At 39.2% G+C, this 27,290-nt stretch overlaps 1 protein-coding gene across 1 annotated transcript in view; it reads right to left on the bottom strand.

The window, feature by feature from the left end:
- COG5 (component of oligomeric golgi complex 5) overlaps nucleotides 1–27,290 on the bottom strand; it is a 278,324-nt gene that overhangs the window by 15,253 nt on the left and 235,781 nt on the right. Inside the window, 5 exon segments of the mRNA XM_027538437.1 lie at nucleotides 7,641–7,717; nucleotides 13,443–13,680; nucleotides 16,795–16,898; nucleotides 24,802–24,864; nucleotides 25,938–26,048. Of these exon segments, the coding sequence (XP_027394238.1) occupies nucleotides 7,641–7,717; nucleotides 13,443–13,680; nucleotides 16,795–16,898; nucleotides 24,802–24,864; nucleotides 25,938–26,048 (593 nt within the window).

Genomic DNA, 27,290 nt, shown 5'->3' with positions numbered 1-27,290 from the left:
GTCCCTAGTCTCTCTCGGTGCTCACTATCTGAAGCCCCATGTACAAACGGTTTAGAATGAAACACTAAGAAACACTGAACTATTTTCCGAAGAACTGATACATTTTCTTCTTTCTGAAAATGGGAATTACATAGCTGATTCTGTTCCTCTTTTATCTTCAGCTTCAGGAAATTTAAAGTCAAATTTGAAACTTATTTACACCAATTAAATTAGTTTTGCAATTTGAATGTATGTGTTTGTACACACACACACAAACACACACACTGGCTGTGCCATGTGGCTTGCAGGATCTTCGTTTCCCGACCAGGGATTGAGCCCAGGCCCACACCAGTGACAGTGCTGAGTCCTGGCCACAGGACTGCCAGGGAAGTCCCATCCAGCAATACAAACACTACAAACGTGGAAAGGGAAGAAGGGTGAGAAAGGGAGTGGGAAGGAGACAGGGAGCGAGAAATGATCTGAAACGTGCCCCGTCCAGCAGCCCAGCTGAGCTATGCACCGTGGCTGCTGTTGGTGACACCAGCACAGGGCAAAGCCTGGGAGAAACCAGCTCATTTTGAAATAGCATCTTTTGGTCAATCATCTGTCCCTGTGGAGCTCTGAGTCACAGATGTTCTTTTGCTGCCAAGACCAAATGTAGCCACTAACAGGACTGCCAAAAAAGCCATGGGAAGCAAAACTGGATTTGATTTGGTATTATGCCTCACTGACACAATTACCTGTAAACACTGACTGCAGATATTTTGTTTCTGGTGCTTGTTTTAAGAAGCAGAAAGAACACAGCATGAAAACCCCCATCCTCCCTGACTGCAGGTGGAATCTGAAATACCAGTGAGTTCAAAAAATGTATCACCATCTGAGGTGATACAAGGAACAAAAGGAAACAAATCAAGGTGTTACAGAATGCGGACAGCCCAATGCCACAAAATCATTCTGAGAAAAAATACTCCAAATAGCAGCGCTTTCAAGGTTAAACTTCATAGGCAGCTAGTAGTCTTCATTAATCAAGTATTAGGTCTCATTAGAAAAAAAAATTATGCTTCTAGTAGAGATCTCCACATTTAAGGGATCTGTGCAGCTGTTGTCCTCTGTTAAGGCCAGTTCTGAAGTGGAGTAAGACCCAAGTCCTCCTGTGCGCTTGTCCACAGCCAGTGTCCGAGGTGGTCTGTGCTGCGTGCTGCCTGCCACGACCCCCACTCCAAAGCTGCTTTTGGTGAGGGGCCAGGAAGGAGGCCAGACTACGGAGATCCGGAATCAGCATAGAAATGAGGGGGCGGGGAGGACACAGGACTTCTCCCTGCACTGGACATGGTGGGGGTTTTGGAGACGGGAAGAGGTCCACATATGGTGGCTGGAGGGGCCGTGTGTGTCCCAGTAGAGGACAAAGCAGCAGGCCGACGCCTGGGGGTGAGTCAGGGCTCAGAGCAGAGAGGTGAGAGCCCCTCGGGTCCCTGTCTTGGAGTCCAAGGTTGTCTGTCCTAGGGGACTAGGATGGAAAGGAGGTGGGGATTTCAGACATTCTCTAGGAATAAAAGTGCACACGTGGTTCAAGACTCCTGAGGCATCTCCTGGCAGGCTGTCTGCAGCGGAAGTCAGGGAGACAGGGCATTTCAGATCAAGAGGGCATGGCCAGAGTGGGGGTCTAGATGGTCTGTAACACTTTCTAATGTTTCCCTGGATGTTTCACATTGTGTTCTAGGACCCGTCCCAGTGAGAACAAACGAGAACTTCTGGAATAAGACATCGGGCGGTGGCTGCGAGCACGGGCGGTAGGGTCAGGCAGGCCAGGGGTCTCAAATGCAGACCCACAGCTCACAGCTCTCACACGTGCAGTCTGAAAACTGACCCCTCAGCCCCGAATGAGCCCTCGACTCTCAACTGTCATCCTGAAGATGGAAGGAGAAAATCCCAGGACAATGCTCAGTACAGGCTAACATACAACAAATGACCAAACAATGATTGCTAGAATCAAGATGACCAAAATGAAACAGCCAGCCCTGCATGTTCACCCGGGAGCTCCCGGAACTGCTGAAGTACTGGCAGGCAGCAAAGCAAACCAAGCCCCAGATGTGGCTGCCTTCTGGCTCTAACGCTGACATTAGGAACTTGGAATTAAGAACCCAGAAACCGTGCGGAAATCGTGACTGCAGAGCGTGGCCTAAGTGGAAAGAAGGAACAGAACCCATCTGGGGTCCTGGGGGTGGGAGCGCTCATCCTGGAAGCTGTGGAGACGGCCACCCTCGGGTCTACAGACACGCAGGCCAGGCCTAGCTCTGATTCTCAAGCATCAGGTAATCAGGGAGGTAAACTGTAGCTATGGGGAACCCTCACCACTCCTCCAGCTGAAGACAGCTGACGTGAACGCTACACTCTGTAGAGTTACTGATGGTCTCCCTTCTCCAGTGCCCGGCATGCTAACAGACCCATCAGAATAGCCCCTATCTCCTGACAGCTCTCAGTGCTTTTTCATTAAATCTGAGGAGGCTTTCAGCAGAGCAGGCTGTGGATGTAATTCAGGGACCAGGCTGTTCCCTGGGGAGTGGGGACGCTGGGCCCTGCTAGAAGGCAGGGTCTTTAGTGATCTGCATGGACAGGCCCTTGGCCAGGTGGAGGCAAGGTAACCTCCCGCACGAACACATGGGAGACACCACCATGCTGCAGAGGGATGGACGGGGATGGGGGCTCACGCGTCCTGTGTGCAGCTACAACACAAATACCCAGGAGCAAGTCCCTAATGTCAGCAGCTTTCTGAGGCAGCCTTCTCTCTGGGGTAAAAGATTCCTGCTGCCTGAGAAACTCTAATGTAGACAGGAAAATGTAAATGCATGCAAGAAGCTCACCGGCCTAATTAAAGAGTCCACTAATATCACCATCAAGGAGAACACCCTGAGGCAGATGGCTGCCTGATGGGGGAAGGGGGTGCTCGCCAAGGCGAGGGTGTCTGGGGAGGGGGGAGGGGAGGCTGCACCTGAGGTCCAGGCTGGAGGCGCCCGCCTGGCTCTGTCACCCTCCCTGGCACTGGGCCTGTTGCTCCTCCTGTAGCCACTGCCTCTAAACCTGCTGGGGCTTTGGTTGTCTGGCTGTCTTTCTTGCCCCCCAACCCCTTACTATATAATATTTTAGTATATTTTATATTATTTTTAGGCTCACTTGTTATTTTTAAATGGGAGAAATACTGTAAGAGGAATTTTAAAATATATTTGTTGACATTTCTAACTATAAATATACAACAACCAAAGCAAAAAATTTGAAAAATTTAAGAAATCTCTTTTAAAAAAACCACTAGAAACAATGCTACTCTCCAAAGGTAATATTTTGATGCTCATCCTTGACTTGTCCTCTCCAAAGCCATAGGTCAGTATTTTTAAAACATCAGGGATGCCTATTGCATATACTGGTGAGTGGCCTGTTTTTTCATTTTGTGATACACCAGGAAGTATTTTTCTTTTTCTTGGACATTAACTAACAGTTTAAATTTTTAATTGGCTGCATATATTTGATCTAATGAATGTGGCCTATTTTAGCCAGTTTCCTACTGATAGCCACTGAGCTAGTTCGGGTATGACTTCGAACCTTCAGTCCAGGAACAAGAGTCCAGATCAATTATGGAAATGACCACTAGATGATGCCTTTTCCTTGTCATAGCACAGACAAGAAGATGAACAAGAGTGGGCCCTGCCACTGCAACTGCTCAGGACTAAATTCTGGAGAAGATACCGACTTCTTAACAAGTTTTTGCAGGAAGCAAGAGGAGGGCCTTGAAGTGAGTTACTGGAATAAAGACAACTCTGTACTGACTGACTCCTCTCTAGGAAGGGCCTCTGCTGTCCTAAGTCAATTCCCCTCTCAGGACAACTGTAGAGAAACTGGCAGGGCCAGGGCCTTGCCCAGTCACATTTACAGGCAGAGGCAGCAGAACTGTCATTTCTCTTCTCCAAAGACAGGTCCTAAAACCTTTCCAGCCTAGGGCTAGATTTGAACCCCAGAATATACTACTTTCACTTTATTTCCTGATCTACTTAATCCTAAAATCTATCAAATGGTGTCCAAAACCGCTCAAACAACTGAGAAAAGCACTAGAATCAATCCAAAAGATTTCTGTAGGTTCCATATATCTGTAGGAATCAGTTCAGTTCAGTTGCTCGGTCATGTCTGACTCTTTGTGACCCCATGGGCTGCAGCACGCCAGGCTTCCCTGTCCATCCCAATTCCAGGAGTTTACTCCAACTTATGTCCATTAAGTCAGAGATGCCATCCAACCATCTCAGCATCTGTCGTCCCCTTCTCCTCCCACCTTCAATCTTTGCCAGCATCAGAGTCTTTTCAAATGAGTCAGTTCTTTGCATCAGGTGGCCAAAGTATTGGAGCTTCAACTTTAGCATCAGTCCTTCCAATTAATATTCCGGGCTGATTTCCTTGAGGATTGACTGGTTTGATCTCCCTGCAGTCCAAGGGACTCTCAAAGAATCTTCTCCAAACCACAGTTCAAAAATATCAATTCTTTGGTGCTCAGCTTTCTTTATAGTCCAACTCTAACATCCCTACATGACTACTGGAAAAACCATAGCTTTGACTAGATGGACCTTTGTTTGCAAAGTAATGTCTCTGCTTTTTAGTATGTAATCTAGGTTGGTCATAACTTTTCTGCCAAGGAGCAAGCATCTTCTAATTTCATGGCTGCAGTCACCATCTGTGGTGATTCTGGAGCTCCCAAAATTAAAGTCTGTCACTGTTTCCATTGTTTCCCCATCTATTTGTCATGAAGTGATGGGACCAGATGCCATGATCTTAATTTTCTGACTGTTGAGATTTAAGCCAACAACTGTAGGAATACACTGGTAGATAAGTCTCTTTTAGAATTTTTCAATGAATTAAAGATATGGAGAAGGCTCCATAGGCAAGATTCAACTACTCTGATTATATCTGTGCCAATGCCTTGGGAGCTGAGGGATCTGCAGGAGGAAACTCACATACCAGCATTCCAGGAGATCAGGGTGCACATCTTTACAGATGGAGAAAGGAACAAAACTCGGCCCCTACCACTGGAGCAGCTCAAGTTCAAGAATAGAGGGCCCTGAGAGAAGGGTGAGAAACCACTGGATGCAAAACATTAGGGCATTATGAAACCAATTAAATGGGTGAAAATAACCAAATGCAAAAGAAACCAGAGAATATCGCACGAAGGAAGAGTAATTTCTGTTTCATGGCACAAGTTTGCGTGCATGTTTGTGTGCACGGTTTTGAGGGTGCTTGCATGTAAGTACATGCTAGATGGTAACATAAAATCTCTCTTACTGTCAGTCAGAGTTGAAGTTTTGAAACACATCTAGATTGACCATTGCCTCATGATAGAAGGTAGCTATAAAAAACCCAGGATTTAAAAAAATTATACACCAATCATTAATTTTTTATTCCCTAAATTGATACTAGAAGGTGTTACTATTCAAACTTTAAACACTGCTTTAAAGATTCTTTTTCTCATGTGGAAAGTGGGGTGGGTTGACAGAAAATCTTAAGTGACTTAAAAAAGAACTGTTCTTATGTGAAACCCTCAGAACATGTATCTCTATCCTGTGACACAACTTTAAAAGCACTTGGATAGGGACTTCTTGCTGATCCAGCAGTTAAGACTCTGCACTTCCATTGTAGGGGGGCATAGGTTCGATCCCCACTTGGGGAATTAAGTTCCCACATGCTGCGCAGTAGGGCCAAAAAGTAAAACAAAAACAAGAAAACCAGCAAGTACCTGGATAAAGGTTGTCTTGCATTAGCATATGGGAAGATAAGCACTGTTTTAATACACACACATGGAATAAACAACCAAATATGGGAGGCAGGACTATCAGAAATATTTATCTAATCTTAAACTAGCAAATTCCAAATCATGGCTTTTCCCATGCCTTTTAAAATAACTAGTTGGTTAATGTCCTCTAGCATGCTAAGATTCTGTGACTCGGGGCAGCATTTTATCATCCAACTGGGACTGCTGTGTTTCCATCTTACTCAGAGTAAGTAACTTTCAGTTCAGTTCAGTTGCTCAGTTGTGTCCGACTCTTTGCGACCCCATGGACTGCAGCACGCCAGGCCTCCCCGTCTGTCACCAACTCCTGGAGTTTACTCAAACTCATGTCCATTGAGTCGGTGATGCCATCCAACCGTCTCTTTATAGGAGTTTTATTAAGGTTGTTTTTAATGGTACATAGAGATGACTGGAAGATCAGTAAGCTCAGTGCCTCTTAATCTTTCAACTTGTCCATATCTGGTAGTGCCAAACCCAAAGGCTTCCAAAATATTTAAATACTTATAAAAGGTTTGAGCTAATCCAAAGAAGATATCTGAAACACTTGTGACATCACTGTTTCTGAAATCCAACTTTGTACACATAAGGCATTTGAGAAAAATACAAGTTCAGGCTCTTGTGTTGGCATTAAAAATATTTTTGCCAAGCACACACAGTAAAAGTAAAAGATAACCCTCCCCTTTCAATCAACAACCTTAGGTTCTTATATTTCAAGTGCTAATATACCTGAATTTTCTACGAAGATCTTGGGTGACATAAGAGAGTGAAGCAACCTTTTAAAGAACATACTACTTATTGATTATTCTAGTTTCTAGTACTCAGTCAGTTTATAGAAAGCCACATGCCTGGATTCTCTTACCTATCTTTAGAAAGAAATATTAAAAAACATCACGCTCCAGGATATTATGGATAGCTGACATCAAGGCTTCCCATCTGGCATGCTTCAGTCACAAGTTGTAACTATTGTTGATCCCCTTGGCTCTCAGCGTTAGTCATCTTTTTGTACATATACATTTTCTATGTGTGCCATGATGTGAAAAGTTTGGCAAGTCTGGCTTACTGAATAAACAGCCATATGCACAACATCTTTTTATTTTCTAAAATCTGATACTTAAGACCTAGACATTAAGCTATTCAATGGTCCTTAAAATTTGAGTTGGTAAAAGGTCTACCTAAGTATTCAGCACTGAAAAGGATTTTCCTGTTAAATTGATACATTCTTAGATCATGGGTTTGAATTAACTCATTTTTCTTTTTGAATTGATTTCTAGGAAGCTCAATCCCGAATTTTGTGCTCAATTGCATTAGCCATGGTTACCTTAAAGTATCTACTACATTTACAGTCATTCTCTGCATTTCAACACTAAACTCGGTTCTTCAAATGCTCTATCTAATAGTTTGTTTTTGTTTTTTTAATGGCATGCAACCTATGACCTTTTTAGAAGTAGACTGGGTTGGAAATGATAAATGAACCAATAACATTTTCAGAAAAAGATGTCTATATAGTTATGAACTGCCTGGTATTATTCAATATATTTCTGTAAGAATGGAGAATTTAAAAAATTCCCCTAGGAAGAGCATAATAAAAAATTTAACAGCTCAATCTTGTGAACTGCAACTGAACTGCAACACACACACACACACAAATTATTGAATATAACATTATAAATTTCTGGTTTGGATAACTTTCAAGATGAACCATATGAAAATGCCATTGTTTGTTGTATACCACAAAATGGTTGAATAATGGCAATTTCGTGTAGATCAACATGACTAGGAAAGGATTTATCTGCTAATAGGGTATGGTTATATTAACAGTGATAACAGAACTATGCCTCACCTGAATGACCTCAGCATTCGATAGGACTTTCCCAAATCAGATACTCTTCTGCAGAATGGACCCACAGCCAACTCCATCTGAAATATTAAAAGATATCCCATAGCTTTTTATATCAGAATCTTGAAGTGAACTGGGGACCCACTTGGATCACAGAAAGTTGTAGCTTGAAGTAAACTTAATTGGATCTGCACTGTAAGGCAGTTTTGAATGTCAAGTTTATTAAAAGGCAAGAACTTAGATAGCTTTTGCATTTATTTACTAAAAAGGTCATAAGATAATTCCTTCAAGAATAGAAAAGCAGCTTTTGTTGTGTATGAGGAGAAGGTTTAGATTTTTTTTCTCCATTGAAAAATCAGAAAAAGAAATGTTTTCAAGACTGCCTGTGTGTCTGTACTTTAAGTGAACATCACAAGTCTTTTTCTATTAAACAGAAATGATGACAGTTTTCACTGGGCTGGTGAAAAATGATTAAAAGCACTGACTCTGGAGGCAGCGCACGTGTGTCAGTTTCTGATCTACAGTGACTAGTTGTGTGGCTCTGGGCTTAACCTCTTTACGTTTCAAGTTCCTCATCTGTCAAACACAGATAATACCCGTCATAAAATTATGCAAACAAAATAGATAATTTCACAAAGCACTATGTGCACGGCATACAGTAAGTGCTTATTAAGTGTCAGCAATTACTATCATTAAAAAAAAAAAAATTTCCCCCTTTTAAATTGTTAGTGGATTAATTTGCTTCCTGACTGAAGAATTCAGCAACTACTACTTCTCTTTATTTTCCTCCTTTGACTGGAAATGTTGTCATTAATTGGAGTTTTAGGTTACCTGTTCTTTACCTACCAAGTGCATACGCAAAGTTTTTGCATATATGGCAGATGGTAAGCCATTTCACTATACTTGCTATGAACAGAGCTCTGGTAAAGAATAGTTTAGAAAATTTCTGAGAAAAGCCTGCGCCCTGGTAAATCAACATCTTTCTTCAAGAAAAACATATGAATGAAAAATGGGGTATCTGTCTTGCTGGCCATCTTTCTGAAAAACTGTTCATATCTTCTTGCCATTAGAAGACCATGGAGACGTACTCACTCATTTGAGAAACATTTTTTACTCCCTACTAATTATCAGGCACCAAACTAGACATGGAGATAAGAAGATGAATTAGACGGTCTTACCTCTGAGGAGTTCTCAAATTTATTGAAGAGGATAAATATTTATTTAAATAATATAATCTTCAGTCATCTAGCTTATGAGAGATCTGTGTGTGTAAACACAGATGCACATGCAGATTGATTATTATTAAGAGAAACAACAAACAAGTGTGAAATCAGCTGTGTGAACTGAGTGTCAGGGGAGAATTACAAAGCAGCTTCCTTTCTTCAGATGGTCTTGAGGGTGACTCGTGACTGGTGGATTTCTCTCTCAGCATACAGAAGACAGAGTGTACTGTATGTCCTAGAGGGAAACCTTACGTGGTCAGCAAACTTTCTAAAACACAAAAGGATAAGTAAATAAAAGGAGAAATCTGATGAAGAAAAGTCAGATTCTTTCCAATATTACAAGAGAGAGCAGTTTCAAGCCAATGTTCTTGAAGACAGTGGGCGATGGGCTGCTCCTTGGGACCTATTTAGTTTATTCACTAGATAGGAGTTTCTGGTTTCCTATAGAACGTGGTATTTATTTTACAGTGAGTACAAAGTAAAAATGTGGTTAACATGTACCTATGCCCGTCTGTTTCTCTGTGGAGGTGCATTTATAATGGTTTTTTACACACTGAAATTTGTCTATTTTTTTTGTTACCCCAGTGGGATTTATCATTTTCAAAGATTACAGCAAACAACCTTTGCTTTAGCACTTGAGCAGGACTGAATGTTAAATAAAACAGCTAGGAGAAAATTACAGTATGAGAATATGACCTCGAATGGCTGTGTCATCTCTGATGACTGCAGGAGACTTCTATGCCATATGACAATTTCAAAATGTTATATGTTTAACATAAATTTTTCATCCATCAGGGACCCCTAGGGTACTAAAGACCATCTTCTTCTGCCAGAGTTCCACTAGACAATAAAGGCCATGCTTCTGAAGGGCAGGAGTGCTCCTTTTAGAGGTGTGACTCTGCCATTAGCTGTGGATACAAACGGCACCTGCAGCTGCCCCTCTCCAGCTCTCCTGTTTGGAGGCAACAAACAGTGAGCAGCAGGCATGGTTAACTAATTACAGAGCTGCTCCATGCCCACCGCGGACATCTGGCTAACCACAGGGCATCTTCAGATACTCCTGGGCATTCCTGCCCTGACACTGTTCAGAAGAAAAGGCAACAGGAATTAGAATCTTGATTATTTGGGGATTTTCCCCCAAATTTATAATTTTCAGGCAAAAAGCAAGAGAGATATAAATATATATTTAAAGGGAACCAGAAATAAACAGAAACTGCTCAGAGTGCCACTGAGTAAATAATTTAATGCCAACGTCAAAAGTCATCCTTCTCTAGGGATTCCCTGGTGGTTCCGTGGTTAAGAATTTGTGTGCCAATACAGGAGACACAGGCTCGATCCCTGATCTGGGAAGAATCCACATGCAGTGAACAACTAAGCCCATGCCACAACTATTGAACCTGTGCTCTAGAGCCCGGGAGCCACAACTTTTGAGCCCACAGCGGCATAGCCTGTGCTCTGAAATAAGAGAAGCCACCGCAATGAGAAGCACAGCAACTAGAGAAGCCCCCACTCGCCACAACTAGAGAAAAGTCTGCGCAGCAACGAAGACCCAGCACAGCCAAAAATAAATAAATAAAATGTTAATGTTTAAAAAAACCATCATCCTTCTCTCTGGGAAACACACACAACTGAGGAGCAGAGGGGAATGTGTGGTTCAAAGGACAGTGTGGACAGGTCCCCAGAGAGATTCTGAATCAGCAGAACCCCAGTGGCTTGGACAAGCCTAGTGCTTGAGGACTGCTGTGTGATTAGTGTAAACCCAGAGACCATGTGGTCACAGTAGGGAATTAATTACCATGAGGAAACCACCTCATGCCCATGACCTGATTCCTAAGGGGCTATGCACTGGGCACGTTCCTCATCATGAACCCACCAGATGGCTCCCTGAAAATATTTTCTCTTTCACCTGTGTAATGGTGCCAGTGAGGAGAAGTTAGGATTCCTACATAAATCTTTAAAAATATATCATTATCTGCCTTTGCAAAGTGGACTTGATGACAAATAATCAGTAATCCCAAACTACTCTCTTCTGAGTTCTTTCTCTTTCTGTTATTTATGCCAGAATAGCAGGCACTTTTATCAAAAGAACTTTTTTTGAAACCCATCAAGGATAAGTGTGTTCTTGATTCCAATAGCTGCTATGGTTTTGTTTAATTTTGAACACAAGTTGATAGAACTTTCAGTAATGAGGCAGCCAAAAGGCTTTCTAGTCCCAGGTGATGCCTGTCATGAATATAAATGTCAGGGTAATGCCATCTAAGTGTTTCGATTTACCTCAGAAAAATATTTCCAACCAAGTACAAAAGCTGAGGTAGAATATCACATAATTGTAGTTGTGGTAAGAAACTACATTAAATGAAATGAAGGCCCCAAACTCACTTTAATATTTGTAAAATATAGGGGAAGATACAATAGCTGGATAATATTTGCCAAAGCTATTGGCCATACCCACGACTAACTTCCAAAGTGCCTGTGCCTGTCATTCCACTGCCCACGACCCGCAGGGCTGGGAAGAAGCCACACAGTGAGGGGCAGGGTGTTGTGAAGCAGGGACATTGTCCAGGAGTGAAGGAGTCAGCCCACAGAGGGTGCAGCCACCAGTGTCACTGTATGGCTGGAAAACATACTCTAACACTGAGTAAGAGATGGAAAGCAGAGGTGGCCTTGGTGCATAATAAGTTAGTATATAATAACGACTGATGTGTTTCATTCATCTTAAGAGAAGGGACCTGGAAAAAGGTCTGATTTATGGGCAACATGTCTTCAGAAAGAAGGAAATGCCAAATAAAATTCTGAATGTGTGGTTCAAGGAAGGTAGAAGCTCAATCCTGCCCCTGGAAGCTAGGCATTTTAAGCAGGTGCAGGCTGCGATAGCAAGGGTCACAGGATAGCACTCTCCAGCTCCCGGGACTCATAAGGGGATATATCATTAAAACAAACAAAAAAAAAGCCTTCTTCCCGCAGCACTCTCATGTCGGCCATCTCCTGCTCGGCTGCCACTCTAATTGGACTTGAAGTGCTGCCTCCAGGAAAGTGACTCAAGAACCAGCTGGAGCAGAATGCAAATAAACCAGTGGGGGAGGGAGCCCAGGAGAGAGAAGAGGACAGAGAAAGAAAAATAAAATGAAGGAGGAAAGGGGGAAAGAAGAACAGACACTCACTGGGGTACAGCTCACAGTGTTTTTAACAAATACGAGCAGGTCTTGGTACATCACTGTGCTTTCATGTGATAATCAGCCTGTAACCCCTGTAACCCCAATAAATTTGTCATACCCACAAGTATGACACGACATATAATTCTCTTTAAGCTGCAGTTTACTTGTAACAACAAAATGTACAGGTGCCTAAGAATTAAGTTGACAAAAATGGGAAAGGTAAAAGGAGCCACACAAAGGTGACACTTATAAGTATTCTCACGCTGAGGTTACTAAAGGCATATTTCACAAAGGAAGGCTCCTTACTCTGACTTAGTGGTCTCGGGCATATCATTTGGGGATGAAAATGACTAACTCTAGACCAATTAACATGCAGACAGCCTGGTTCTTGAAACATCAGGATATGTACCTTGTTGTAACTGCTGGGTGCAGAGGAGCCTCTAAAACCCCTGCCTGGTGTAAGTAGCCCACCACATTCTCTCCTGGGAGTAGGAATGATGAACCACGACTTGCTCCCAGATACACACAGGAATAAAGAGGAGGGACATTACAACTTGTCTACCTTTATAAACAGGGAGGATGGGGCACACCATTGGGAATAATCCATTTGGATTACTGTTTAGACCAGGAGGGCTAACAGCTTTCAAAGGCTTAAAAAATGAGTTCACCTTTGACATGCTATGTAAATATGAATTATTTGTTTCTAATTTTTTTTTAATGAAAGTAGATGTGTGAGGTAGTTCTAATCTGCTTCTGATACTATAAGGCTTTTTAAAAGTCTGTCTAAAGGACAAAGAAAAAAAAAACCTTTCTATAAGAGCTGATTATTATTCTGCTATTTTAATGTGACGCTACTTCATTCACATCGGATAGTGTGGAATGACTTTAAGGCTGGCCGTGCATAAGAAAGGTATTCTTATTTAACAGATGAGGATCAAACAATCTACCTGGACCTCTGTATATGTAAACGAATTAGAACCTGCCCTGGAACGCTGAGCTGACCCTGGAGGACCACACATGTGTTGGGGCTCCTCTTTACATGAGAACAGACTGTCCTTTCCCACTCTTTGAAGGATAAATTTCATTCTCTTCATTATTTTCCAACAAGGTTAATCAGTTATTCTTATCATTACTGACGTGGTAGAATAGTAAAATCGTCAGAAGGTCCCATATTATGAAAAATGGGAAATGCTACTTTACTGTGGAATGAGCTACTTGATGTACCCTGAACTATCAAAGAGGAGTGATTCTTTTGTTAAAGTAAAAAAGTATCTTGTACGAAAGTACCTTTAAATTCTTTCCTTTTTTACCTATTAAGTTTAGGTTTACTTTTCTTCATGTTTCAATTCTTTAAAACACTGAATAATACACAGATGGTCTTTTATTTAAATGGATAATATTGAAGTTGAAATATTTTCCCTTTTTACCTGTGCAAAATCAGCAGCAAGTCGCATTTTCCCACCTTCACCAAGAGGTCTAATGAGACTGGCGTTGCGGATAAAAAGTTCAATGGCTCTTTGGGCAATAGCTTCAGTGTTGTCAAAGACAAAATCCGAGCATTCAAAGTGTTTAAAGTAGTCACTCATAACTCTGACAATGAAACCTTGAAGCTCCTTCATGTAGAGAGAACAGGGAACATCAGGCTTTCCTGAATTGGGTAATGATCTGCAAAAGAAAAAAAAAAAAATCAGCCAGTTCACTAAAAGGCACTCTTGGACATTTCCTTTCCCCCTCTGCCTGCCATTTCACTCCTAAGCAATTTTTTTCCATAATGGTAGAAAAGGAATTGTTCATTTTTGTTAAGAGTTAAAAAGCATCATACAACATTTAAATCTTATTTTAAAGCCTGATTTAGGATGCTAGGAAGACGACTGAAGGAATCTGTGAATCTGTTTACTGAAAGACTATGAAGAATGAAACCAACAACCATCTGTCTTGGATGATTCACAGAATGCCTTACGCACTCTGACCTCTCAAGGACTCTTCCAGCTTTACAATTCTCCATCCACTCACATGGTTTGCCTGGTTAGTGAATAAATCAATATTAGATACTGAAACAGGATTTTACACTCGGTAGCAACAGAAAACACTGCCTTCCCCAAACAAATTCTTGGCAAAAATATCTCTGCTCTTGTGCTATTTAATCCAATCAGTCCAATAGTAGAATTCTGACTGTGGAACTGGTTATGTAACAATACACATGGTATGCAATTTTTTCCTCCCAGAAGATGTTTGGAAAGGCTTTAATTTGGATCAACAGATGATGCCAGCTGATGCTCCATGAAATACTATTTATAATTCATAAGTGTCTATAATTGCTCTTTAAAGAATATATGAAAAGAATGTGCAATATTTATAGGAAAGAAGAGTTATGTCAAAATTAGAAATCACCTGATATTAATTAGAGAGCCAATGAGATCACTGGCTATATAATGCTGTATCTTTCAAAAAATAAATCATATTCTGAGAATGATGTGGCGAAATTGGCAAAGGTTTAGGGAAGAACAACAGACATGATTCAAACGCCTAGAGCAAGAGAATGAGGTGAACTTAATTATTTTAAAATACAACAATGGTTATTATAAGTGGAATGCTAACTGAAGGTCTTGCATTTCCAGAAAGCAGATATAAATAGAGAAAACAGGCTAGGCTCTAGCAGGAAGAGATTTTCTTTGGGTGTAAGAAACAGCATCCTAACTATGGCAGGGCCATGGAAGGGGCCCAGTGGAACACTGGTGTTTGCAGTATCACGGGCCGGAGTGCTGCTTGGAACAGAGCAAAGGGACAGCCTCAGTAGGTGATGGCAATCTTCACATGGGGTTTGGTTTTGCCAGATTCAGACCATAATGACCTATCTTTATTCAGATTTTATCAGTCTAAAAGGCTATATTGGGGGCGGGGGGGAAGGCACCAAATCTCTTTCTAACCTTCTTATGCTTTATCAAAAGCACTGTCATTATTTTGGTACTACTCTGGAGGACTGCTTTAAGAATTTTAATCTGGCCAGGTGATATGATTTCCTTGAGGACTGGAAAATAACTCACTAAAACAAGTTTCATAAACATGTGTCAACATAAGTAAAATGCTCTATTAGACAAAATTCTGAAATATGTTATCACCAATTTTCAGTGTGGATTAGAAGCCTGATTTAAATTTACTGGAATATAAACCTTGCCTGGCGATTGCTAAAACTCAGTTTTCCCAGCTATGTCAAAAGTTTTTAGTAAGAGGTTCTCAAGTGATAAAGTGCAGCAGAAAGGTGAGCAGAAACGTCCGAGTCTTTGCAGTAAGAGCCCGCATAGAGGCAGAAGGCAGAAGGCCTGTAAACAAATGCACGCCTGAGAAGCAGCACCAGTCATTCTGGGGTCTGTGTGTGCTCTGCCCTCCTCTGAGGCACTTGTCCACCACGTCAAGGGACCTAGGGTCCTCCTAGGGGCAACCTATCAGACAAAGGACCAATCTGGTTCACTGGTATTTAAGCAAACTAACAAAAACATATCTCTTTGGGAAACCAACTTTTAATAGCTAATCGGTTATCTGCAGGCACCAGCCGTGGCTCATTAACACAATTACTGAAGGAAGTATCTAACGACTCTTAGAACAAGCCTTTAAAAATTACTTCAGTTTTGCTTCCTTTGCAGAGGCAATGATGACTGGTCTAACTGGAACATTTCAGATCACTTTTGAACAAAATTCATGTATTTCCAAATGCTGGTAATCAGTAGTCTCATATTCCTATATCCAAATAGTACAGCATTTTTGTGTAGAACCCACTTTACCATTCTGTGCTTCACATTATTATTAAAAATAGACTGACCTTTTCACCTTTCAAAAGATACTTTCATAATGAAATAATAAGTGATCTGAAAAACTAAAAGAAGTGCAATAGTCACATAATTTTTCCATAAACAGATAGACCAATGGCTAGAAATTCAGTAAAGTAGGTACTCTATTAAACAACATGAATATAAAGAAACAAGGCAATTAAAAATAAAAATTAACTATAAACTGAAGAATATATATCTACATACAAAATATATGAATGTTTAGTTCTAAAGTATGTTTTTTAAAATCACTTTGAACATGTGCAAACTGTTTCAAATTCTCCAGTTTTTTAATACACTAAATCAAAACCATTTTACTTAAAAAGATTTCAGTAAACACTAAGCTAGGAACTATGATTTTTATTTTCAAAAACATAGATATGGATAAGCAGTTCATATATGAAATAGCTATGGAATAATACCAGTGTTTATGGAGTGTTTAGGAGTGATATGACCACATTAGACTGCACTAAGACTCTGAAGAAGGAAAATCATTTTTTTGCAGAGGGCTGGGCAGGATCTTCCCCTCAAAGCCAGAGTAGGAATCAGACTAGCAGAGCAATAGCGACAGGACATTTTATACAAGGAATACCATACCAACACCACAGGCTCAAGCACAGGCTATTTGTGAGAAGGAAGGAAAAAAACGTAATTGCAAAAACAAGATGGTACCAAGCATCCTGAAGTATTAATAACAAGCTGAGTCCCACAGATGTTAATGGTTCCATGTCTGAATAACAGGAGACAAATGATGACAATAAAGACTGAAAAAAATCAGTTAATGGTGCACAACGAATAAAGTAGGATAAGGGTGGAGGCCAACTCCATCACGAGAGGAACAAGGTTCAAGATGGTCTAGATGGTAGAGACTTAGAGAGTAGAGAGTAGAGGTAGAGGTGGGAATGAAAAACAAATGCTATGAAGGTTAGCAAAACCTTTGGCTGGAAGTCATTACCCAGAAAAATCTTCTTGATGCATAGTGATGATGATAGCCTCAATGGCGTCACCCACAGAAGTCAGCAAGGGTTGCACAGCATTTCCCATAAGAACATAGATCGCCTGAAAAGAAGATTAAGAAGAGGCAAAATTTAAATAGATCAAACACAAAAAAATCTGAGGTGTGAGAAGCATTTTGACTAAAAGTTTTCACATTATATCAAATTCAGACTATACACAGTTTAACTATAATAACCCAACAGAAGTCTGCTCTTCTCATAACTGCTGTCAGTAATGATTTTTAAAGTTTAAAATATGTGGAACACAGCACTGAAAAATTTCAACTCCCCCACTTTTCTCATATTTTCAAAAAGTTTAACACTCAAATGAGCCTCTGGAGAAAGGAGAAGAGAAGGGTAATGTCACTTATGAAGCAAAGATAATATGAACACATTTTTTAAAGTTTCTGGAAAGAATGAGGCAAGACCAAAAGTAATTCTTCAAAACTGGAGCAACATCATATGCTTTAGACCAAACTGGATATAATAAATACATTAATGACTCTCAAAGGGCAGAACAGTTAGGCATTTCGTGAATCAGATTTCTATTTAGAGTTTGACGGCAGTGAGTGTCAACCGGGGCAATTTTGCTCTGCAGAGAACACCTGGCAATGTTTAGAGACACTTCTGATTGTCATGGCTGGGGTGGGGGAGGGGTATGCTTCCAGCATCCAGTAAATAAGAGGACAGAGACACTGCTGAACACTCTACAATGCAACAGACAGTCCCCCATGACAAAGAACCATCCAGCCAAAAACATCAATAGTGCTAAGGTTGAGAAACTGTTCTACTGCAAAGTATACCGGAGAAGGCAATGGCACCCCACTCCAGTACTCTTGCCTGGAAAATCCCATGGACGGAGGAGCCTGGTAGGCTGCAGTCCATGGGGTCGCTAAGAGACACAACTGAGCAACTTCACTTTCACTTTTCACTTTCATGCATTGGAGAAGGAAATGGAAACCCACTCCAGTGTTCTTGCCTGGAGAATTCCAGGGATGGCGGAGCCTGGTGGGCTGCCGTCTATGGAGTCCCACAGAGTAGGACACGACTGAAGCGACTTAGCAGCAGTTAGCAGCGAAGTATACTCATCAGTTATGTTATGATCCTAGGCCACAGTTACGGTTTTTATGTGAAAATATGACTGGGCCTCAGTAAACTTTCAAAATCTATATTTTAAGTATATTATATATATATGCTTCAATCATGATTACATACAAGGAAGATGGATGACTTTGACTCATACAAATAATTGAAATCAATGAAAAAAGGTTAAACAGGATCCTTATTCATAAGATTCCTAAATGTCATCTCAAGCCTTAATTTGCTGATAAAAATAAAGATATGTATACAGGATTGACAGAGACATGGGCTCTGTGTTTTCTCTCTAAGCCTTCTGCCCCACAATCCCTTGGCTCTCCTTTCGGAAATAAAGGATGAAAATGAAACAAGATAGAAGAGACAGTGTTTGTGTGTATGCACACATACAGTGTGCCCTCAGGGAGCTCACAATCTAGTGACAACAGATAAGCTGTGGTGGTATCAGAGCTCTGAGAGCCAGGGAACACGGGCCGCTCAGTCATGTCTGACTCTTTGTGACCCCATAGACTGTAGCCTACCAGGCTCCTCTGTCCACAGGATTCTCCAGGCAATAGTACTGGAGTGGATTGCCATTTCCTTCTCCAGGGGATCTTTCCAACCCAGGGCTCAAACCTGGGTCTCCCACATTGTACACAGACGCTTTACCGTCTGAGCCACCAGGGAAGTTGATAGGGAACATGGGAGAGACATCCAAATTATACTTAGAGGATTAAAAAACAAAAGGTATTGCGCGAACTGAATTTTCAAAGGTTAAAATAGGTTAAAAGCTAAGTGTATGTGCTGGGAGGGAGGGTGTGAGACTGGGGGGAGCATATGTCAAAAGCACAGGAGCCTGGGGAAGGTTACACATTTGGGGAACTGTAAGGAGTTTAACAGAGTATGTGGTGGCTGCCGATGTGGAAGAGAGACAAAGCAGATATACTTTGTGCAGGCTGCTAAGGAGACAGGAATATATCCTGAAGGGACTGGGAAACCAACGATGGGTTTTAAGCAATGGGAAAAAACAAAACAAAACGTGGTTAAAGATTTGAATTTGGGAAAAATCATGCTGGGACAGCAGACTGGATATATTAGACTAAAGGCAAGAGGACATAGTAGGATGCAAAGTGGTGAGTGCCTGAACCAATCAGAGGCAGCAGGAACAGAGATGAGGAGAAGAGGTAGAGACGCTGGGAAAGAACAGAGGACTTGGGAATCAGATGGGAGAAATACGGAATGGAAAGACGGAAGGGTACACTCAGATTTTTTTCCTCCTTTAATGACTTGGTGGCATTATCAACTGAATGTGTAAATGCATAAGCAATTGGCTGATTTAGGGATGGAGGGAGGAAATACTGAGCTCAGTTTTGGACACAAGTTGGAAGGACTTATGGGGAAACCCACATGGGCTCTCTAGCAGGGACTGAGGGCCTCACAGTTGTAGTTTCTAACACATTTTAACTAAATATGATTGTCTTTGGCTTTTAAGAGAGAAGATGAAGCCAAATGAGTCACTGAGATGCCAGAGGACAGTTCATAGAGTAAGGAATACCATTTTCATGTCATACAGAAGAGGAGCCCTTGGCGGATTAAGAGGAGTAGGCTTCCCTGGTGGCTCAGAGGTTAAAGCGTCTGCCTCCAATGCCAGAGACCCGGGTTTGATCCTTGGGTCAGGAAGATCCCCTGGAGAAGGAAATGGTAACCCACTCCAGTATTCTTGCCTGGAAAATCCCATGGACAGAGAAGCCTAGTAGGCTACAGTCCATGGGGTCGCAAAGAGTCGGACACGACTGAGCGACTTCACTTTCACTTTCACTTCAGTACTAATTTAGTAGATGTCACGTGCTGGATACTGTGCTTTGGGTTTCACAGGTAACCATGCCACTGAAAACTCAATTGTTCCTTCCTCTAAGAATTAAGAGAATCTCTAACTTACTGATGTGGAATTTAAAGTAATTTATAGACAGGGAAACTAAAGTCAAGTTAAGGTTATCCAAAGCCATCAAGTGGAAAAGCTGGGATTTTCTAGGTGCATTTGACTCCAGTGAGCTTTTGGTTATTCTTTGCCACTGGGCAGAGAAGTAAGAAGAGATCCTGGAATATAGTGAAAATAAATAGACAGGAGATTTCAAGAAGGAAGGGCAAGTTTTCCACACAGTATGAAGGAGTGAGTGCCTAACTACAGATCCTCCTATATATAATTGTGGAAAAATACCAAAAACAAAACAAAAAACCTACTGGAGGCTTCTGGAGATGGAAAAAAAAAAGCAAGTAGTTTTAGAGGAGTGTGGAAATATATAACAATCAGAAGGGAGTGAGTTTTCCTTTTTTTGTGCCTCTGCAATGACAGTGACTAGTCATGGTAGTGGCAAGCCTAGGTGGCTAAAATGCTGAGAGAAAATCAAACCAAACCTTTCAGGTCTTTCAGGTCAAAGGAACATGGGAAGGGGCCGTGGTTCAACCAGGGTTGCTGAGAGTAAGGGGGGAACTTCAGAGAGGAGACAGCCACAGAAGAAACAAGCCTATTTTTCCACGTGTGAACTCAGCACTAGTCTTCAGCTGATTCAACCATGTGTGTGCAAAGCAAACAAGTGGCTTGCAACTAAGGCTTAAAGAACTGAGATCTTCAACATGGCCAACTGCAGATCTGAAAGTGTACAATCTGAGTCTCAACAAGCTACTTATCTGCTCAAGAAATGGTCAACATGTTTATAGGAGCAATATATAAAAATACTGAGTCTACAAAACATAATGTTTACATTGTCTAGGATATATTAAAATGACTAAATAACAAAAAGCTAGGAGACGGTTGGATGGCATCACCAACTCGATGGACTTGAGTTTGAGCAAGCTCTGGGAGCTGGTGAAGGACAGGGAAGCCTGGTGGGCTGCAGTCCATGGGGTTCAGACACGACTGAGTGACTGAACTGAACTGAGGAGATGTTATCAATTCTAAAGGGAAAAGACAATCAATAGTTGCCAATTCTGAAATGATCCACTCTACAGTTATCAGGCAAGAACCTCAATGAGATAAAGAAAAAAATGCCCATCATAAATAACAGGAAATCTCAACAGAATGATTCAAAATGTAAAAAAGAACCAACATGGAAATTTTAAAATAAAAAACAGATACCCCATGCAAGTAGATGTAAATATACTTCAATTAATGCAAAGTTTCTATATTTACATGACACGGTACAATATTAACTCTAAAAGACTGTGGGAAGTTAAGAATGCACATATCCACAGAAGAACAATGGGAAAAAAAATCACAAAGAGATATAGACATAGATTTAAGAAATAAATTTAAGTGAAATTCAAAAAAATGACAATCAATCCAAAAGGTGGCAGAAAAGGAGGAAAAGAGGAAATAAGAAAACAAAGGGAGCAAACAAAAAACAATAAAACTATACACCTAAATAAAACCTTATTGATAACTGTATTATGTTAACAGACTAAACACTCCAATTCAAAGGCAGACATTATGGGAACAGACAAAGGCAAAACCCAACTCTATACTCTCTACAAGAAATGCATTTAAAAACTAAAGACACAGAGGAGCTGAAAGTAAATGGACAAAAGAAGATACATCTTCTGTAAACATTAAGAATAAAAAGATTGGAGTAATTTATTATCAGATAAAATAATGCATGATAATAAGTATTAACAAAGCCAAAGAAGGATATCTCATAATGACAAAAGGGTCAGTTCATCAGAAGGCATAAAAATGATAAATACTTACAGAAAAGAGCCTCAGCACAATTAGTTACATAGCTTCAAAACTGAAGAGTCAAGAATCAACAGAATGGAAGGGAGATAAAAGCAAGTCCACAATCATGGAAAATTGTAACTCCTATCTTTCAGCAAGTGATAGAACCACTATCAAAATATCAGTAGAGGCACATGAAATCTGAACACATCACTACACTTTGACTTAACAGATATTTACAAACATGATACTAAACAACTGAGGATTACAAGTTTTTATCAAGCATACATGGTTCATTCACCAAGACAGACCACATACTAGACCATAATACTTAATAAATTCAAAAGGACTGAAATCATACAGAGTATGTTTCCTGATAACAGAATTAAATCAGAAATCAATATCACAAATCAACTATATTTCAATAAAAAAGTGATAAGCAAGAAAAAAGAAATCAGTAAGATATCTAGAAATACCGCAAATAATCAGAAAATTTTTTAAATGAATCGAAGAAATCACAAAGGAAATAAAAAATATTTCAAAATGAATGAAGATAAAAGCATGCCATATGAAAATTAAAGTTCAAGAGAAGTTTACAACTTTAAATTTAGAGGATAGGAGGGGTCTAAAAATCAATGGTATATGGTCTCCAAAAAACAAACAACAAAAGGCAAAGAAAATTCAAAATAAGAAGGAAATTAAAAAATCTAAAATCAGAAATCAGGGAAATAGAAAGACAAACAGTAGATAAAATTAATAAAGCCCAAAGATGTTTCTTTAAAAAGATTATGAAATTGGTAAACCCATGACTAAACTGATTGTAAAAAGATAAGAGAACACAAATCATCAGTAAGAAAAAGAGGTTATCACTTATAGGTCGTATAGACTTTAACTAGACAGAGAATATCATATACAGCTTTATTCTGACAAATTAGGTAATTTAGATGAACAGACAAATACCTAAGAAAGAATCAAAGAATCAAAGCTCAATCCAGAAAAAAAAAAAAGATTATCTGAATAGCCCTCTATTAAACAAATTAAATTTGTAGTTATAAACTTCCTATGAAAAAAACCTATAGGCCCAGATGGCTTCACTGGAGAACTGTATTAAGCATTTAAGGAGAAAACAATACAAATTCTACACAAATTCTTTCAGAAAATAGAAAAGGAGGAAACAGTTTCAAAACCAGACAAAGAATTACAAAAAAGAAACCTATATACCAATATCACTTATGAATACAGATACAAACATCTTCAACACTTATAAGTAAATCAAATCCAGAAAGAAATACATTAAGGGGGTAATACATCATGATCGAGGTTGGTTTGATATTTGAAAATAAATTCAGTATTTTATTAATAGAATAAAGAGGTAAAACCATGTGATCATTTTAAACAGAAAAGGCTGTTTGATGAAACACCACTTATAACTTTAAAAAATCTCATTAAATCAGGAATAAAAAAGAAACTGTTTAATCTGATAAAAGCCATCTGAGAAGATATCCTACTTCAAATAGTAAAATAAATACTCAGTGCTTTTCCCTACGTGAGAAAGAAGCAGACAAGTCCACTCTCATCAGTTCTAGGCAACGTGGTGCTAGGTGTTCTAGCAGGTGAAAAAAGCGTGGAAAGCAGGCATCAAGATCAGAAAGGAAGAAATAAAACTGCCTCTGTCTGTATTATAGTATGATGGTGTAGTCAGAGAACTTTACAGTCAGGCGAGGTTTCCAACTCATGGAAAACATAAAACAGAGAAGACAGCATTATGGAGAATGCCTTCATGGAAAGGATGGGCACAGGACTGATAACTGCCAGAGGAAACTGAGAAAGGATGTTAGATTATATTTCACAAGCTCTTTACAAAACAGTGCTTTTTTGGTAAGGGAAGTACTTACCTAAAATAACTAAGATTACAAAAATACTGAAGTCCTGACAATACAAAATATCTCAATATAAAGAATATCAAACCCACACAATAAAAACTTATATAAACTTAGTAATATATTCACTATCTGTGCAAGATGATCTCAGTAATAAATGGATCAGAACTACTGGCCTAAGGTGTTTAAAGCTACTTATAGCTGAGGTGGTTATAATGAAATGACTGTAAATGTATAATCATTAATTATGTCATTGATGACATAGGAGTTAATGCTGATAATATGAGATGATGAACTTTGAACCTAAAATAACATTTAATTTTGGATAAAATCTCAACAAGGTAGAGAAGACTACTATGTGTCTTTATGTTCTGTAATAAGTAAAAAAGTATGTTTAATATCTTTTCCATCAAATAATAAAAGCATGGAGATTTTTGGTTCTTGGGTTGCATTTATGCATCATAACATCCTAAATCAAAGTGACGTAGTAAGCTTCCTACAGTCTTAGGAAAATTCAAGATTCTCTTTTTCCCTTTGAGTCAGATGATTCTGTTTGTTCTTCACTTATTATGCCATAAAGATTTTTAATGAAATTTAATTAAAAAGCAAGGTCAAAACTGTTTCACTGAGGTCTGTTAACATAAGCAATTCAGTCCGTACTTGGCAGGGTCACTGCAGGAAGGCTTTGGACTGACCGCATCTTCTCTTACTCTTCTCAAGGCAAAACTTACGTTAGTACATTAAAAAGTGGGAATGTGCGCTGGCGTCATACCTTACAGGTACACAGAAGAGTTTCCCAGCCTTGGCATTATTGAGATGTGGGGCCTGGTAATTCTGTGTTATGAGGGACTGTGCACTGCAGAATGCGTGACAGAATCCCTGGCACGAGAGGCCAGTAGCACCCTGCTCCCGGTCATGATGATCAAAAATGTTTCCAGATATTGCTCAATGCCCCGAGGGGACAAAATTGCCTTGATGGAGAACCACTGCTTTGCTGGGATAATACCGGGCAGCACTGCCCTAAGACACAGTGAATATTTATAAGACTCTTGCTTCTCTTGCTTATGATACAATTATCATAACTGGAACACAATCTGTAGACACCAACAGGGTCTATTTTTAAATTCTAGAAAATATAAACACACAAGTAGCCTCTCTCTTTAGGATAATCATCAACATGCTACTTTTGGCATATGGAGAAGATTCTGAATTATTTTTAAATGTGACATCTCCCACTCATCCAAACAATTCTAAAACTGACTCTGATCTACAGAGTCAAAGATTAAATTAAATTCTTTTACCTTTAGGGCTGAAATTATAGTTTGCTCAGCTGCTGGTGGGAATGAGCTCTGACTGGAAACCACCTAGAACAAATCCAGTTATATTTTGAGAAAGTTATCTATTTTTATAAATACTAATTTTGATCATAACATGATAAAGCTGTTTTCACATTATCATTACTTTAGAGTAGCATCTCATACGTGTTTCAAAAGTCCATTAGTATGCAGTAGGTAGGATAGGTTTTTAAATGTTTTCCTGTATAAAGCAATTATCTACTTGAAATAATTAAAACATTAAGAATTTTAAAAGCTAGCTTTCCTTAATGATATAGTTTTAACTTGAAAAGATCAGTTTAAAGCCATATTTATTTATTTTAAAAAAATCACTTTTTCTAAGTTGACTATAATGTCAAATATTTCCCTTTCTACAAATCAATACCAACACTATGAAAATTCTGAAAGTATCAACGAAGACATTTAAATCAGGCTAATACAACTTTTCATTGCTTGTGAGTCTGCAGAGTAATAATGAAAGGAAATGGAAAATATGTATTCTTTTTATTTACTTTTGTTATTTACTTTTCTGACATTTACCTGTTAATAACTCTTTAAAAATATATTTTGTTTAGTGCACCAAATACACAGTTTGGAAACCCCTAATTGATCAAAATGACTTGCTCAAAAATTTAAGTAAATGGAAAATACACTTACAAGCAAGTCATTACAAGTATTCTAAAATACCATCTAGCATATAAAAGCTCATACTTGAGCAACCTTGAGTACCTCATGCATTTTATTTTTTATTTTTTTTCAAGAAATACGTTTATTATTCTTATATTCTGACATGTTCTATAGTTGCCTCTGGATTTTTTTCTTTTTCTTTCCCTCCTCCCCCTTTTCCCTCTATGTTGTTGCAGTTGTTGATTTTATTAGTACTATTAAATCTATTTAAGTTTTAAACTAACTGTACAGGCAAATAATAAAGGCCAGGAACAAAGACTGTTTAGAAAGAGTTCAGTCCTCAGCTTAGTTTACAATCACATTTTCACTGTATTCCTTGGCAAAAAACTAAATAATAATTCATGATTGTCTAAATTCGAGGCAAGAAGAAAGAACTTGAAATTAAGTCAATAGAGCTTAATTAAAATAAAGGTTACCTTTGTTACTGATTGGTGCAACTTATATAGTGAATTTACTACTGCCACATTTCTTCTCTGTCCTTCGGTAAGAGGTCCAATCACCTGACTTGCATCCCCTTGTGTGGAGAGCTGTAAGAATTCAACACAAAAAGATATTACCAAAATGACAGCTCATATTTAACTGGGGGGAAGTTTATGGTCCTCTGACAAAGCGAATGTTAACTGAAAATATTCAAGTCAAGCTCTGGACCTCAGGCATAGCCAGGAATCTCTGTAGAGATAACATGATGAGCCTAGAAGCCTAATTAGTCTCACACAGGAACACCCTTCATCAGTCCTTCATAGCTGGTGGACTCCTCAGGCAAGTGTGACCAAAAAGTCCAGGATGTGCTGTTATTCTGATACATCAGCATAGTGTTTCTGAGGAACACCTTCTGCCAGCCATCTTTTTTTCTATTCAAAAACTCAGGGAAAAAAACCCATCCCCCCAAAAAAAGAAAAAAGAAAGGAGAGAGGGTGGGAGTAATAAAAATAAACCTACATCCTATTTGACATTTGACAGTCATAATAGTCTAATGAAATGAGAGATAAACAGAGAGCACTACACTCTTTATTTTGTAGATTGAAAAGAAAGTTGTGTACTATTATACTGTGTATGGATGATCAGTAGAAGTGGTACTAATACATGCATATTAGGGGAAAGGACATGAAATTTTTATCGAATCAAATCTAAAACTATTATAGTCCCATTTAAGAAAAAAGCCCACATATAACCATTCTCATATTAATCAGATTTTAATCCAATCCTCTTTAACAATTATTAAAGGTCAATTAAACTTGATTATGAAAATAAAACATGAGGAAATAAGTATATAGGCGGATGCACATATCAAATACGAAAAACTGACCATTTAGGAAACAGACAAAACTAAGAGCATCTTCCCTTTGTTAAAATGAGACAAATAAAATATGAGTGAAAGAAATACTAGGTGTTCTACTCTCTTTGATACTCACACATACATTTTCAAAATTAAATTCAATTCCCACTTTTTCAATTCCTACTTATGGCAATAATATTTAATTTCAAAAATATAAAAACTCCAATTAGAATAAAGAGAATGATCCCTCATTAAAGTTTTAATCCATGATGATGGTTTAAGTCAACATAAAGCTTTCTGACATTAGGTTAAATAATTTCAACTTATTTTGCCTTTCCTCATGGACAAATAGTTACCAAATTATTATCAAGTTGTTTTCTAAACAGTCATTTGTAAGTTGGTGGGTTGAAAGAAAAAAAAATGTAGTATTTTCCCTATAGAAACCATGTTAAAAAATCAATGGTTAGACCTCAGATGAACTCACATAGTCCAG

The sequence above is a fragment of the Bos indicus x Bos taurus genome, chromosome 4 (assembly GCF_003369695.1).
Source record: "Bos indicus x Bos taurus breed Angus x Brahman F1 hybrid chromosome 4, Bos_hybrid_MaternalHap_v2.0, whole genome shotgun sequence".
NCBI lineage: Eukaryota > Metazoa > Chordata > Mammalia > Artiodactyla > Bovidae > Bos > Bos indicus x Bos taurus.
The sequence above is the reverse complement of the archived record's forward strand: the minus strand, read 5'-3'. Positions and strand labels throughout refer to the sequence as shown.